Raw genomic sequence first — 14,175 nt, 5'->3', positions numbered from 1 at the left:
TTTGACATTAAAATTTTTCAGTATTGTCAATTCAATACCGGCAATAATTGTTTACGATTGGTACCCCATTTGGCTTAGCCTCAATTAAATAGAATTTCAGAATTTAAATGAAGTATTTTTTGAGAAGTATTTTTTAATAAAAATTGTAAAAAAATAAACGGCATGTAAAGAAAATATGCAAAATTTCTCGATTTTTCCGATTTCCGATTTTTTTCTACTTCAGATTTTTTTCGATTTTTTTTTCAATAAGAATTTTTAATTCCAAAAGGCATTCTGAAAAAATTCTACACAAAATTCCATATCAAAATAGTACTTTCATTTTTTTCAGTTCGGCAATTTTTTTAGAGGTTTTTCTCAAAATTTTCTTTAATGAAAACGTTTCCACTGTAATTACAAATAACCAAAAGAAATTTTGAATCAAATCGGCTCAGCTCGGCTTAATTTTTTTTTTCTTATAGATTTAATTTTTAGATTTTAGATAAATCGAAATAGTGGGCGTAAGAGTATGTGTGGCCTACTTTATATATATATATATATATATATATATATATATATATATATATATATATATATATATATATATATATATATATATATAAATACTTCTCAGCTCTATTGTAAAAAGTATTCAAATGAGCTATAATTCGAATTTTGTATTTCCAACGTTTAAAATTCCGTACTGCGTGGTATTTAGTTTTGTCCACCTCATAATTGAAGGCAGAATGTTGTCAGAATAGCCAAAATAATTACTCTTTTGTTCCGATTACCGTAAGATTGTCATTAATTGTTTGTCATTTAAATTGTGCGGTGGAGATCCATTTAAGTTACTTTATAGTTTCGTATGTTGTTTCATCTTTCTGCCACAATTTCCGACTGAATGAGTCCCAGATTGACATTTCGGAGTTTATTTCATATAGACGTACATCCCAAATCTACGTTCCCAACCAATATTCTCTTGGGGGTAACAAATTTGGGAAAGTGGACTTGGGTGTATACTAATGTGGGGACTATACTTAAATAAATGCCTATGCGGATAATTATCTGTAAGATGATTTTCTACCCCAGGGTTTTTTTTACCCCAGGTAGCCTCAAGACTAAGATGCACCCTTTTCCGAAAAATAAAAAATTTATAAGAAGAGGTTTTCTTCCCCTTAGAAACAAAGATGTCAAATAAGGGCCAAAAAATTTAAAAAGTTGCCAAGACCCCGAAAATACCTTAAATCATATGATGGTGATACCAAAACGTGATAATTTTTTGCAAAGATGGTTTTTTCTTAAATTATCAAAATACGCTAAAATTAGTACGAAAAATATGGTTAAAATGTAAAATATACTTGAAATCGGGTTGTTCCGTTATCGGGGGTTATGACCCATATCATGACCTGCCAAAGCGATTAAAGGTATCTTGAATGTTTAGGAAGAATTTCTAATTTGACTCCTTTATAGTCGGTATTTAACTGATTGCAGTCCCAATGTATTTTGCATTTTGTGTTCTCATTTGACATTTTATTGTCATATGAAAGAAGCAGATCCACTTTCGAAATGAACCCCATAACGCATTTTCGGTCATTATTGTTTGTTTAAATGTGTTCGCATCTTCCAGCTGAAGCACGATGTAGGTCCTGGAGTAGAAAGCATTTAACATCGTATTGCGCCCTCGTTTCATTTTTAATATTATTCATTCAGAATTCAAAACAATAAAAAATGTACATTTCAATATAGAAAAAAAGAAAAAGAATCTTCAACTGGTTCGCTGATTTTTTTGCGGCAAATTTTTAAAGGTCCTTACGAAGTTTGTCGGTAGAATGTACTATTATTTCGAAATTCGATGCCATTGAAAAATTGTCGATTTTTCCTGATTTTAGAATTTTCATATAAAGCGACCACGGATAAAAGTTTTATTTATATATTTTATGTATTTATTGGGTAATACGAATAAATACATAAAATCTATAAATAACAGTTTTATCCATTGTGGCTTTATACTACCCAAAAAAAAAACCTACACATAATATTAGAATTCCAAAAAAAAAAAAAAAAAAAAATCCAAAAATGTACATTCGAAAATAGTAATAGCATGTTCTCAGAATCACGTACACGAATTATCCCGTTCATACGGCACGATTCGTAATTCATAGTAAAATAATTCCTTTTTTAAAAAATTTTGTTTGTTTAATTTAAATGGGAATTTATACGAAAATACATTAAATTCACACTAATATGAATAGAAGAATTATTGTTTTCCTCCCAAACATTTATTATATCGTTAATTTTACAATTTTCATTCATGTTTTCAACTTTTTGTGTAAATGTTGAAATTTTGGACATATTTTAGTATTTTTCTATTTTCAAATTCTGCTGGAGAGACACTTGTTAAACTTTTGAAAATATTGCATCTTTTGTTTCCAGTTTTCTGTGGAAATTTCAACTCGTGGACAAAATGCGCACCTCGGATGAGAGGGAAAACAAAATATACTTTCGTTTGAATGTACATACGCCATTCAACGTTGTAGTTTTCATTCATAATTTTCAGTCTTCCCAAAAAATTTTAAAATTTCATTAAATTTTCCTATTTTTAATTTTTAAATGTCATAATTTATTTTTTCGATAAATGCTCTCATTTGTTAGGGATGGGACATATTTTTTCGTTGTTCTGAGAGTGATTTGATTTGAACAACGTACAAATATGAGTGTTCGCTCAGGAAATTTTGTGTGAAGAATTAGATAGTTTTTTCATAGTTAAGGACCAAACAACGAATTGAGAGGGAATTAAGTGCAGTGGAAACGCCACATAAGTCAAAATGGAAAAAAATATGCAATAAAACATTACTATCGTACATTTTAAAAGTCAAAATGAAAATGTTGAAATTTCACATTTTTACATGATTTTTTTTTTTATACCCTACAACACTATGTGTTGGAGGTATTATAAGTTTGATTGGGCCAAAAATTATGTAACACCTCGAAATATTGGTTTCCCATATAGGAAAGTATAGATCCATATATATCTTCCTAGCTCGCCGAGCTGAGTCGATCTAGCTATGTATGTCCGTCCGTCCGTCTGTCCGTCTGTCCATGTTAATTTGTAATCACTCTACAGGTCGCAATTATGGTCCGATTTTCACGAAATTTAGAATGTAGGTGGGACTTGGACCAGAATAGAACCCTATTGCTTTTGGAGATGATCGCCAAATGTTTAGGGGTTGAAATGGACCAAATACTGAAAAAATGTCGGATTTTGCAGTAGCTATACAGGTCGCAATTATAGACCAATCGACACGGATTTTCGCATGTATCTAGAGTTTAGGGCGGGGAAGAAGCCTACCAATTTGGGTGGTCATCGGATAATATTAGCGGGTAAAATAGACCATATCTTTTGTGTTGAAAAAATTCAAAATTTTTCATTAAACCGCGAATATTTTAAATCCCGGCGAAATCACAAAGCCATGACAAAGTTACTTCTGATCTTTACATTGATGTTAACATCCAACAAAACGGATATATAGCAAAATATGTGCGATATATATATATATATATCTATCAAAGAAGATATGCTTGAAAAATCTCTTATATGTCGAGAACGGCTGAACTGATTTCGACAGTTCTCATTAATTCAAAATGGCCTCTTGACAGGAAAGAAAAAACTTCTAACAAAATTGCATAAAAATATCTCTCTAAAGATGAAAATATTGATTTTGTAATATTTTCTCATATTTTTTCAATTTTGTTATATTTTTGGCATATTTTCATTTTGAATTAAACATTTCGTAATATTTCTACAGCTAACAAAACTAAGTAGTTAGGATATCAGGATATCATATACAGATCGCATTTATGGCCCGATCCTTACGAAATTTTGCATGGGTATAAGATGAGGGTCAGAATAGAAGCCTACTCTTTTTGGAGAAGATCGCAATATATTTAGGGGTTGAAATGGACCAAAAAACTGCAAAATTGTAAGCAGGTCGTAATTATCGCCCGATCCTCACGCACATTTGAATGGGGGTTACCGGACATTGCAAAAGCCAAGCAGTTTTGGATGGCCATCCAAAAATATTCAATGTGCGAAATAGTTTGCCAACTTTTGTAGACAAAATACGAAAATGTCCATTCCAGTGACTTTTTGGAGAATTCACAAATACAGGAAAGACGCACTTCTGACTATTTCGTTAAGGCTGATTTCGTTGAAGAATATAGTCAAATGTCTGTATCTCATATAGATGCGTTTCAGTCAAAATCAATAATAAATGTTAATCTTTTGCCACTTCTGAGAGATTATAGGTCTTTGGGAAATATTGGTTCCAGATCTAGGAAGACCATTTACCAATAAATTGGGAATGAGAAAATTAGTTTAAGTTGGTATTACTCGAAAATTAGAGAACGAAACCTGATGGTTTTCTTTTATTATCTGTCACAATATCTTGTGGAATTCTTTCGACTATCTTGCCTATATAAACTGCCTTTGCTTACTTGTTTGGATTCAATTCTTTTTTGCCAAGAGGCAATTCCGAATTTGTCTGAATCGTTAAAATATATATATATATATATATATATATATATATATATATATATATATATATATATATATATATATATATATATATATATATATATATATATATATATATATATATATATATATATATATATATATATATATATATACTTGCGGAAAACATATATATATATATATATATATATATATATATATATGTTTTCATTAAACAACTGTGGAGGGTATTAAAAGTTCGGCCCGGCCGAGCTTAATGTTTTTTAATTGTTATTTTTTAAATAAATCAAGTAGATTCTCTGTGGTTTTCTATAGGTACTGAACAAGTACCTTCACCATAACTTGATATGGGCCAGTCCACCCACAATGTCGGCAATCTGTGTTTATCGGTTATTCTTCGAGCTATGAACCGCACATAAAATCTCTCTCTACCAACCGCAGTGTATTTCTTTTTTCAACTTGCCTGTGAAAACAATTCCATTCTTGTGCATTTAAAATAACCTAATAAATCATGCCATCAAAATAACTCATCTTCGTCAGAGACAATATTCCAATGCGATTCTTAGCGGTTTTACGAAAGTAGTTTTTAGAACATGATTTGTGGAATCCAAACCATTAATCAGTTGAAAGCAACAATACAAACGCGTCGCATATCATCCGTCCATGTTTTCCGCAAAGCGAAATGGATCAATCGTCGTTAGCCAATCAAATCCTAAATAATAGCCTAATTTTGGAAAAAATATTTCGAAATCTACAACTAAAACATCATTTGGCGATAGTGAATTTGTGCAAAGAATTTCGTGAGACCCTGGTCCATTTTGTGTGGCGATCCAGCTGCAAACAGTTGAAAATCACAGCTAGAGGAGATCATTATTTTGTGAGCTTAAATGAAACTGAAATTTGCTGCATGAAAGACCAAGTAGCTCGAGAATTTCTCAAGCTAAATCGTTACAATGTTCAAACATTGGTACTAGCAAGTTGCAGCAATGTCATCCTGATGCAAGAAATAGAGCGATACGAGAATCTTACCCATTTGAATATGCGACAGTGCAGGTTATCAAACAACAACCTGGAAACGATTGCCACAAATTGCCAGGGTTTGAACAGATTAATTTTGGATCGTTGTTGTTGTGTTCATTGCAGTGATGAACTGGTTTTGGGCCAGGAATTGAAAGTAGAAACTTTGGCCCGCATGGCATCGCTAAGAGAGCTAAGAATCGATAATCGATACTCTATCAAAATGAACTATGAAGTTCTTAATGATATTGGCTGGAAATTGAGTCTTTCGAAATTATTTTTACGTGCCTCTTTATTTTATGATGGAGGCCAAAATTTGGAAGATGTAAACAATTCAAAATTTGCGTATTCAAACCTACAACATTTGGATATTGGAAGATTTTCAGATCGCAGTGCCTGGCTATTGTTTGTGCAATTACATTTGCCTCAACTGGGAAATCTGCAATCTCTGTCGATATTCATAGACTTGGCCAATTGTGTTCTGATAACAGATGCCACGCTAACGGCCATACAAGAGTCCTGTCCCAGATTACAGAGTCTCTCATTTGAACAGTGTAAATTTCGAACAAACAAATTCATACTGCCGCCATCCCTGTTGCATCTGTCGTTGATATGGTGTAGGGGTGTAACATGGCAAAACTTCATCCAAATGCTACATGAGTATCCACTTCAGAGTTTCGAAACAATTAACAGCTCTTATGATGGTCATGAGATCGATTTAGTTTATCCATCTAATACACTCACCAACCTCACTGTGGAGACATCAATTATTCAGGGCTTTGAAGAGATACTGGCCAATGGCAACTACACCTTTCCCCAGGTGACCACATTGAATTGGTTGAACTCCAGTGAAGGATCCGGTGACACATATCCCATACAAAATAACTTTAATCTTTCCAAAATATTTCCCCAACTGGAGGAACTCCATCTGGACCAGGCTTACCTTCCGCTCAAGGAATTCCAACAAATGTCCTACCTACAAATCCTTAGAATATCTATGTTCACACACATGACATGGTCCTATATGCTGCAGTTGTTGCAGTCCAGCATTCTGCAGCAATTGATTATTGATCTACCCCCAGCATTCAGCATTTTCTTGTGTCCCATACCCTCTACGAAACCAGATCTACATCTGACGTCCACACGAACGCTGCCAGCAAACAATTTGGTTTTCTTACAAATTCCATTGCAGCTGTTTCGCATATCCTTAGACTTTTGGCTTGATTTGTATTCGAAGAATAAGCGAATGAAACTGAAAGTCTACACTCGCCAGGCGACAACTATTTTCAAGAGAACATTTTTTAAAATACTACTAAATCATCCAACGCTGGTGGGTTCTTTGAAGCGCATCAATATTTGCAATTGTAAAGTGGGTAAGTCCGCATTTTATATTAAATCATATTAATGTTTGGGATATTATAGCGGTCTGCAGGACTTTTGGTATTGAAAATGGGCTATATAGGTCTAAGTTTTGGTATACGTCTCATATTAACTGTAGCGGCATATTTTAGGTTTTTTTTCGATGTTTTAGTCGTAATATGAAATCGTGTTTGCTATAAACTGGGAATATGTGCTTCCAGCATGTAGGAAACATCCTTGCAGAGAACTGTACATTTAGGTGCAAGTTTTGGCAAAAGCTGTGTTAAAATTGAAATTATTTTTGTATGTTTTTATACCCTCCACCATACATAGGATGGAGGGTATATTAAGTTCGTCGTCCCATTTGTAACTCATCGAAATAATAATTTTAGACCTAACAAAGTCTATATATATTCTTGGTAAGCTTAAATTTCTAAGACGATTCAGATCTGTATGTCCGTCCGTCTGTTGTAATGACTATAGAGATCACAGATCAGTCTTTTGTCTGCAGGCAGTTCAAGTTCGAATATGGGATATATCTTTTTTTCATTGCAGAATTGGAATGTGCCAAGTTTGAAAAGAATTGGATGCTCATTTTGCGTTTTATGAGCTTCGTGGTCATTCAAAATGTTGACTCCTTTAACAAAAAATAAGTCAATCGATATCTATTAACTTCCAACCAGGTTTTGTGCTCATTCAATTATTGTGGGGGTGGTAACAGAAGGAATGGACCGATATATCTTATCTTCACACCAGATCGTGAGCACCAATCAGACAGTCAGACAGACTGACGTACGGACACCACTTGATCGACTCCAAATGTTCTGAATCAGATTTCGGCAAAAAGGCCTAGGGTCTAAAACCATTATTTCGATGTGGCATGTTTTGCAATGTCAAATGATATATTTTCTAGCCATATGGCTGAGGGTATAATAACATGATGTTACAAATTTGGACCAACACGATTACCCCTTTCGTCTTCAATAACGTCTATTATCCTAACACGGATTTCGTCCACAATACAGGGTGAGATAAAAAACCGCCACAAAGTCAAATGCCATAATTTTTTTTTTTTTTTTTCTTTAATTTTAATGAATGAAAGCAAAAAATGTCGGAAATAGCTACAAATTTTAGAATACGTTTAGATTGGTTCGGATTGGTCACCTTTGGCACGAACTATGGCCTTCAAACGGTCAATGAAACCGTCACACGCTGCCCTAATGCTTGTTTGCTTGAGGTGATCGACACTTTGGTATTTTTTAGTGCCTACCTTGCTTTCCAAAATACTCCAGACACAATAGTCCAACGGATTGGTATCCGGAGATTTTGGTGGCCATTGTGCGCTGGAAATGGAGCGAGGAACTTCATTTTGTAACCATTCTTGGATGGCGCGTGCTGAGAGCGATGGGGCTGAGTCCTAACCAAGGTCAGTGGGCAAAATGATTGCGTGCTCAAGGCTTTAATACACCCTCCAGAATATTTTCGTTATAATATTCGGCATTTATTCTGATGCCACGGTCGACTAATACGAGCGGAGAGCGGCCATCGGCTGTTATGGCGGCCCACACCATCACCATGGCCGGCGCTTGAGTTCTGGTGGCCAAGCGAAGGTGCATTTTTCAGCTGACCTCTTTGGCAAGTAAACACGATGATATTGTTTGTTTACAAACTGCTGGACAACGAATGTTTATTCATCGGCGAAAATTAAAATTCGGCAGTTCACCACTTTCAGCCAAGCGAAGCAAATCTTTAGCTCTTTTGAGTCTATTTGCTTTCTGTTGCGGTGTAAGTTCTTGCACTTTTGGAATTTCAATGACTTTACCCCGAGCTCATTTTTTTAATATTTGCCGAATGGAATATAGCGATATGTTCTTCCGTCCACTTTCTTCAGGTCGGGCTACGCTACCAGTATCACGGTAACGAGCGATGGAACGAGATACAAAAGAATTATTCACATTGAAATGCTGGAGTGCTCAAGTGGCTATCGCTAACTTGTGGTTTTGTAGCCAAATATAAAGAAATCACACTATCACGCTTGAACTCCATCAAAAATAACTTTTATCTGGAAAATTCTCCCCAAAATGCTTTTGTACGCTTGGTACAGAAAATAATGCGAAAAAAACAAAAAAAAAAAAATAAATAAAAAAACAAGTAAGCAAAGGCTACAGTCGAGCGGGGCCGACCGTTGAATACCCTACAACACTCTAATAAATGATACAGGTAATATAGGCGAGATACTCGAAAGAATTCCACAAGATATTGTGACAAGTAATAAAAGAAAACCATCAGGTTTCGTTCTCTAATTTTCGAATAATAGCAACTTAAACTAATTTGCTCATTTCCAATTTATTGGTAGATGTTGCACGCAAATGGTCTTCCTAGATCTGGAACCAATATTTCCCAAAGACCTATAATATCTCAGAAGTGGCAAAAGATTAACATTTATTATTGGTTTTTGACTAAAACGCATCTATATGAGATACAGACATATGACTATATTCTTCAACGAAATCAGTCTTAACGAAATAGTCGGAAGTGCGTCTTTCCTGTATTTGTGAATTCTCCAAATAGTCACTACAAAAGTTGGCAAACTATTTCACACATTGAATATTTTTGGATGGCCATCCAAAACTATTTGGCTTTTGCAATGTCCGGTAACCCCCATTCAAATGTGCGTAAGGATCGGGCGATAATTACGACCTGCTGACAATTTAGCAGTTTTTTGGTCCATTTCAACCCCTAAAGATATTGCGATCATCTCCAAAAAGAGTAGGCTTCTATTCTGACCCTCATCTTATACCCATGCAAAATTTCGTAAGGATCGGGCCATAAATGCGATCTGTATATGATATCCTGATATCCTAACTACTTAGTTTTGTTAGCTGTAGAAATATTACGAAATGTTTAATTCAAAATGAAAATATGCCAAAAACATGACAAAATTGAAAAAATATGAGAAAATATTACAAAATCAATATTTTCATCTTTAGAGAGATATTTTTATGCAATTTTTTTAGAAGTTTTTTCTTTCCTGCCAAGAGGCCATTTTGAATTAATGAGAACTGTCGAAATCAGTTCAGCCGTTCTCGACATATAAGAGATCTTTCAAGCATATCTTCTTGGATAGACATATATATCGCACATATTTTGCTATATATCCGATTTGATGGATGTTAACATCAATGTAATTTTTCGCCTGGATTTAAAATAATCGCGGTTTAATGAAAAATTTTGAATTTTTTCAAAACAAAATATATGGTCTATTTTACGCGCTAAATATTATCCTATGATCACCCAAATATATATATATATATATATATATATATATATATATATATATATATATATATATATACAAATATATATATATATATATATATATATATATATATATATATATATATATATATATATATATATATATATATATATATATATATGTATATATATATATATATATATAATTTTGCACGAAGGTGGGGTTAGGGTCAGAATAAAAGCCTATTTCTTTTGGAGATGAGATGATTAGCTCAGGATCAAATATCGGAAATATTGGCCAAGTGCTTCTCTCCCTCTCAAAGATTTCCCTCTCCCAAAAAGATCTCATACACATTTTAATTTTCTTTAAGCTTACATATCTCAATAAAATAGCATTGGATATCACATGACGATGTGTAGGTTCACACCTTCTTGTATCTCCCTTCAAAAAGTGTCTACATTTTGCCCATATCTGTATTTAAATGTTACATATTATGAACATTATTATAAACGTTATACATACTACAATTTTTACTAACATTAAATCTAATGTACAGACGTTCCGCAACACCTCCAGGAACGCGGTCTAAAACTTAATGAACTTTATTACAGATTTGCACACAATCTAAAACTAAAATGTATCCTCTTTCATTACAGAATGCTCTGAACTTCGAAAATCCTTTACCGATGTTGTGCACGAATACGAGTTCGAATGCGATTCCAAGGGACATTATTTCTTCATTATTTAAAAACAACCATGGCTAAAGCAGTGTTCTTTTCAATAACTACAAATTGATGTATTTTATGAAATAAGACAGTCAAATTAAATATATATTTTCATTCAAACTAAGTCAAAAAAATAACTCGACTCCGGGCAATTAATGCTATGTTCCAGAACCTGCAAGAATCTAATAGTTATGCAATTTTTTATTTCGATATTAAAAAGGAAAAATCGCTTAGTAAAATTTTTCAAATTCGTGCAATTCTGGTACAGAGCAAATATAAAGAAGAGTTCCTGAACTAATAATATATCTAAATTCCAGAACTAACAATACTTCTTGATTCGTCGAGTCGAAAGTGTTCTTTTGTTGGAAGACTTTTCAAAATCATGAAGTTTTCTAACACTAATGACCAAAATATCAAAACAGCCAAATCATTTAAGAAAAAAATGTTTACATTTATATGTCCATGCACATTTTTTAATCAATATGTAAATTGCAAAACAAATTTCTGCCTCACCATGAAATGTTCATTTCGTTAAGGCCAGTTTCCACATCTTTAAAAATTGAGTTTTCGGCGTTTTTAGCTATAATGTGCAATCACTTTTTGATGCGAGAATTAATTGGCCATAACTCCTTAAATATTGAGTTTTCGGCGTTTTTAGCTATTATTTGTGATCACCTTTTTAAGTGTGAATTAATAATTAAATTAAAATGACCATAACTCCTTAAATATTGAGTTTTCGGTGTTTTGAGCTATTATTTATATTCACTTTTTTAAGTGTGAAGTAATCAATATTTTAAAATGGCCATAACTCCTTAAATATTGAGTTTTCGGCGTTTTTAGCTATTATTTGTGATCACTTTTTTAAGTGTGAATTAATAAGGATTTTAAAATGGCCATAACTCCTTAAATATTGAGTTTTCGGCGTTTTTAGCTATTATTTGTGGTCACTTTTTTAAGTGTGAATTAATCAATATTTTAAAATGGCCATAACTCCTTAAATATTGAGTTTTCGGCGTTTTTAGCTATTATTTGTGATCACTTTTTTAAGTGTGAATTAATAAGAATTTTAAAATGGCCATAACTCCTTAAATATTGAGTTTTCGGCATTTTTAGCTATTATTTGTGATCACTTTTTTAAGCGTGAATTTATCAATATTTTAAAATGGCCATAACTCCTTAAGTATTGAGTTTTCGGCGCTTTTAGCTATTAGTTGTGGTCACCTTTTTAAGCGTGAATTAATCAATATTTTAAAATGGCCATAACTCCGTAATTATTGAGTTTTCGGCGTTTTTAGCTATTATTTGTGATCACTTTTTTAAGCGTGAATTAATCAATATTTTAAAATGGCCATAACTCCTTAAATATTGAGTTTTCGACATTTAAGCTATTATTTATGATCACTTTTTTAAGTGGGAATTAATAAGAATTTTAAAATGGCCATAACTCCTTAAATTTTGTGTTTTCGGCGTTTTTAGCTTTTATTTGTGATCACTTTTTTAAGTGTGAATTAATAAGAATTTTAAAATGGCCATAACTCTTTAAATATTGAGTTTTCGGCGTTTTTAGCTATTATTTGTGATCACGTTTTAAAGTGTGAATTAATAAGAATTTTAAAATGGCCATAACTCCATAAATATTGTGTTTTCGGCGTATTTAGCTATTATTTGTGATCACTTTTTTAAGTGTGAATTAATAAGAATTTTAAAATGGCCATAACTCTTTAAATATTGAGTTTTCGGCATTTTTAGCTATTATTTGTGATCACCTTTTTTAGTGTGAAAATAAGAATTTTAAAATGGCCATAACTCTTTAAATATTGAGTTTTCGGCGTTTTTAGCTATTATTTGTGATCACGTTTTAAAGTGTGAATTAATAAGAATTTTAAAATGGCCATAACTCCATAAATATTGTGTTTTCGGCGTATTTAGCTATTATTTGTGATCACTTTTTTAAGTGTGAATTAATAAGAATTTTAAAATGGCCATAACTCTTTAAATATTGAGTTTTCGGCATTTTTAGCTATTATTTGTGATCACCTTTTTTAGTGTGAAAATAAGAATTTTAAAATGGCCATAACTCTTTAAATATTGAGTTTTCACGTTTTTAGCTATTATTTGTGATCACTTTTTTAAGCGTGAATTAATCAATATTTTAAAATGGTCATAACTCCTTAAATATTGAGTTTTCGGCGTTTTTAGCTATTATTTGTGATCACTTTTTTAAGCGTGAATTAATCAATATATTAAAATGGCCATAACTCCTTAAGTATTGAGTTTTCGGCGCTTTTAGCTATTATTTGTGATCACTTTTTTAATTGTGAATTAATCAATATTTTAAAATGGCCATAACTCCTTAAATATTGATTTTTCGGCGTTTTTAGCTATTATTTGTGATCACTTTTTTAAGTGGGAATTAATAAGAATTTTAAAATGGCCATAACTCCTTAAATATTGTGTTTTCGGCGTTTTTAGCTTTTATTTGTGATCACTTTTTTAAGTGTGAATTAATAAGAATTTTAAAATGGCCATAACTCTTTAAATATTGAGTTTTCGGCGTTTTTAGCTATTATTTGTGATCACGTTTTAACATGAATTAATCAATATTCTAAAATGGTCATAACTCCTTAAATATTGAGTTTTCGGCGTTTTTAGCTATTATTTGTGATCACTTTTTTAAGTGTGAATTAATAAGAATTTTAAAATGGCCATAAATCTTTTAATATTGAGTTTTCGGCATTTTTAGCTATTATTTGTGATCACGTTTTAAAGTGTGAATTAATAAGAATTTTAAAATGGCCATAACTCCTTAAATATTGTGTTTTCGGCGTTTTTAGCTATTATTTGTGATCACTTTTTTAAGTGTGAATTAATAAGAATTTTAAAATGGCCATAACTCTTTAAATATTGAGTTTTCGGCATTTTTAGCTATTATTTGTGATCACGTTTTAAAGTGTGAATTAATAAGAATTTTAAAATGGCCATAACTCCTTAAATATTGAGTTTTCGGCATTTTTAGCTATTATTTGTGATCACCTTTTTTAGTGTGAAAATAAGAATTTTAAAATGGCCATAACTCTTTAAATATTGAGTTTTCACGTTTTTAGCTATTATTTGTGATCACTTTTTTAAGCGTGAATTAATCAATATTTTAAAATGGTCATAACTCCTTAAATATTGAGTTTTCGGCGTTTTTAGCTATTATTTGTGATCACTTTTTTAAGCGTGAATTAATCAATATTTTAAAATGGTCATAACTCCTTAAATATTGAGTTTTCGGCGTTTTTAGCTATTATTTGTGATCACTT

The 14,175-nt window shown here is 32.1% G+C and overlaps 1 protein-coding gene across 1 annotated transcript; it reads left to right on the top strand.

Annotated features, from left to right (window-relative positions):
• Window positions 1-5,059: 5,059 nt before the first annotated feature.
• LOC105261709 (uncharacterized) lies at window positions 5,060-10,990 on the top strand. Its single transcript, XM_011293436.3, has 2 exons — window positions 5,060-6,900; window positions 10,802-10,990. The coding sequence occupies exons 1-2, from the start codon at window positions 5,193-5,195 to the stop codon at window positions 10,891-10,893; spliced, it is 1,800 nt and encodes a 599-aa protein (XP_011291738.1). The 5' UTR covers window positions 5,060-5,192; the 3' UTR covers window positions 10,894-10,990.
• Window positions 10,991-14,175: the final 3,185 nt, after the last annotated feature.

Source organism: Musca domestica, unplaced genomic scaffold, assembly GCF_030504385.1.
Source record: "Musca domestica strain aabys unplaced genomic scaffold, Musca_domestica.polishedcontigs.V.1.1 9, whole genome shotgun sequence".
Taxonomy (NCBI): domain Eukaryota; kingdom Metazoa; phylum Arthropoda; class Insecta; order Diptera; family Muscidae; genus Musca; species Musca domestica.
This window is presented reverse-complemented; position numbering and strand designations above follow the sequence as displayed.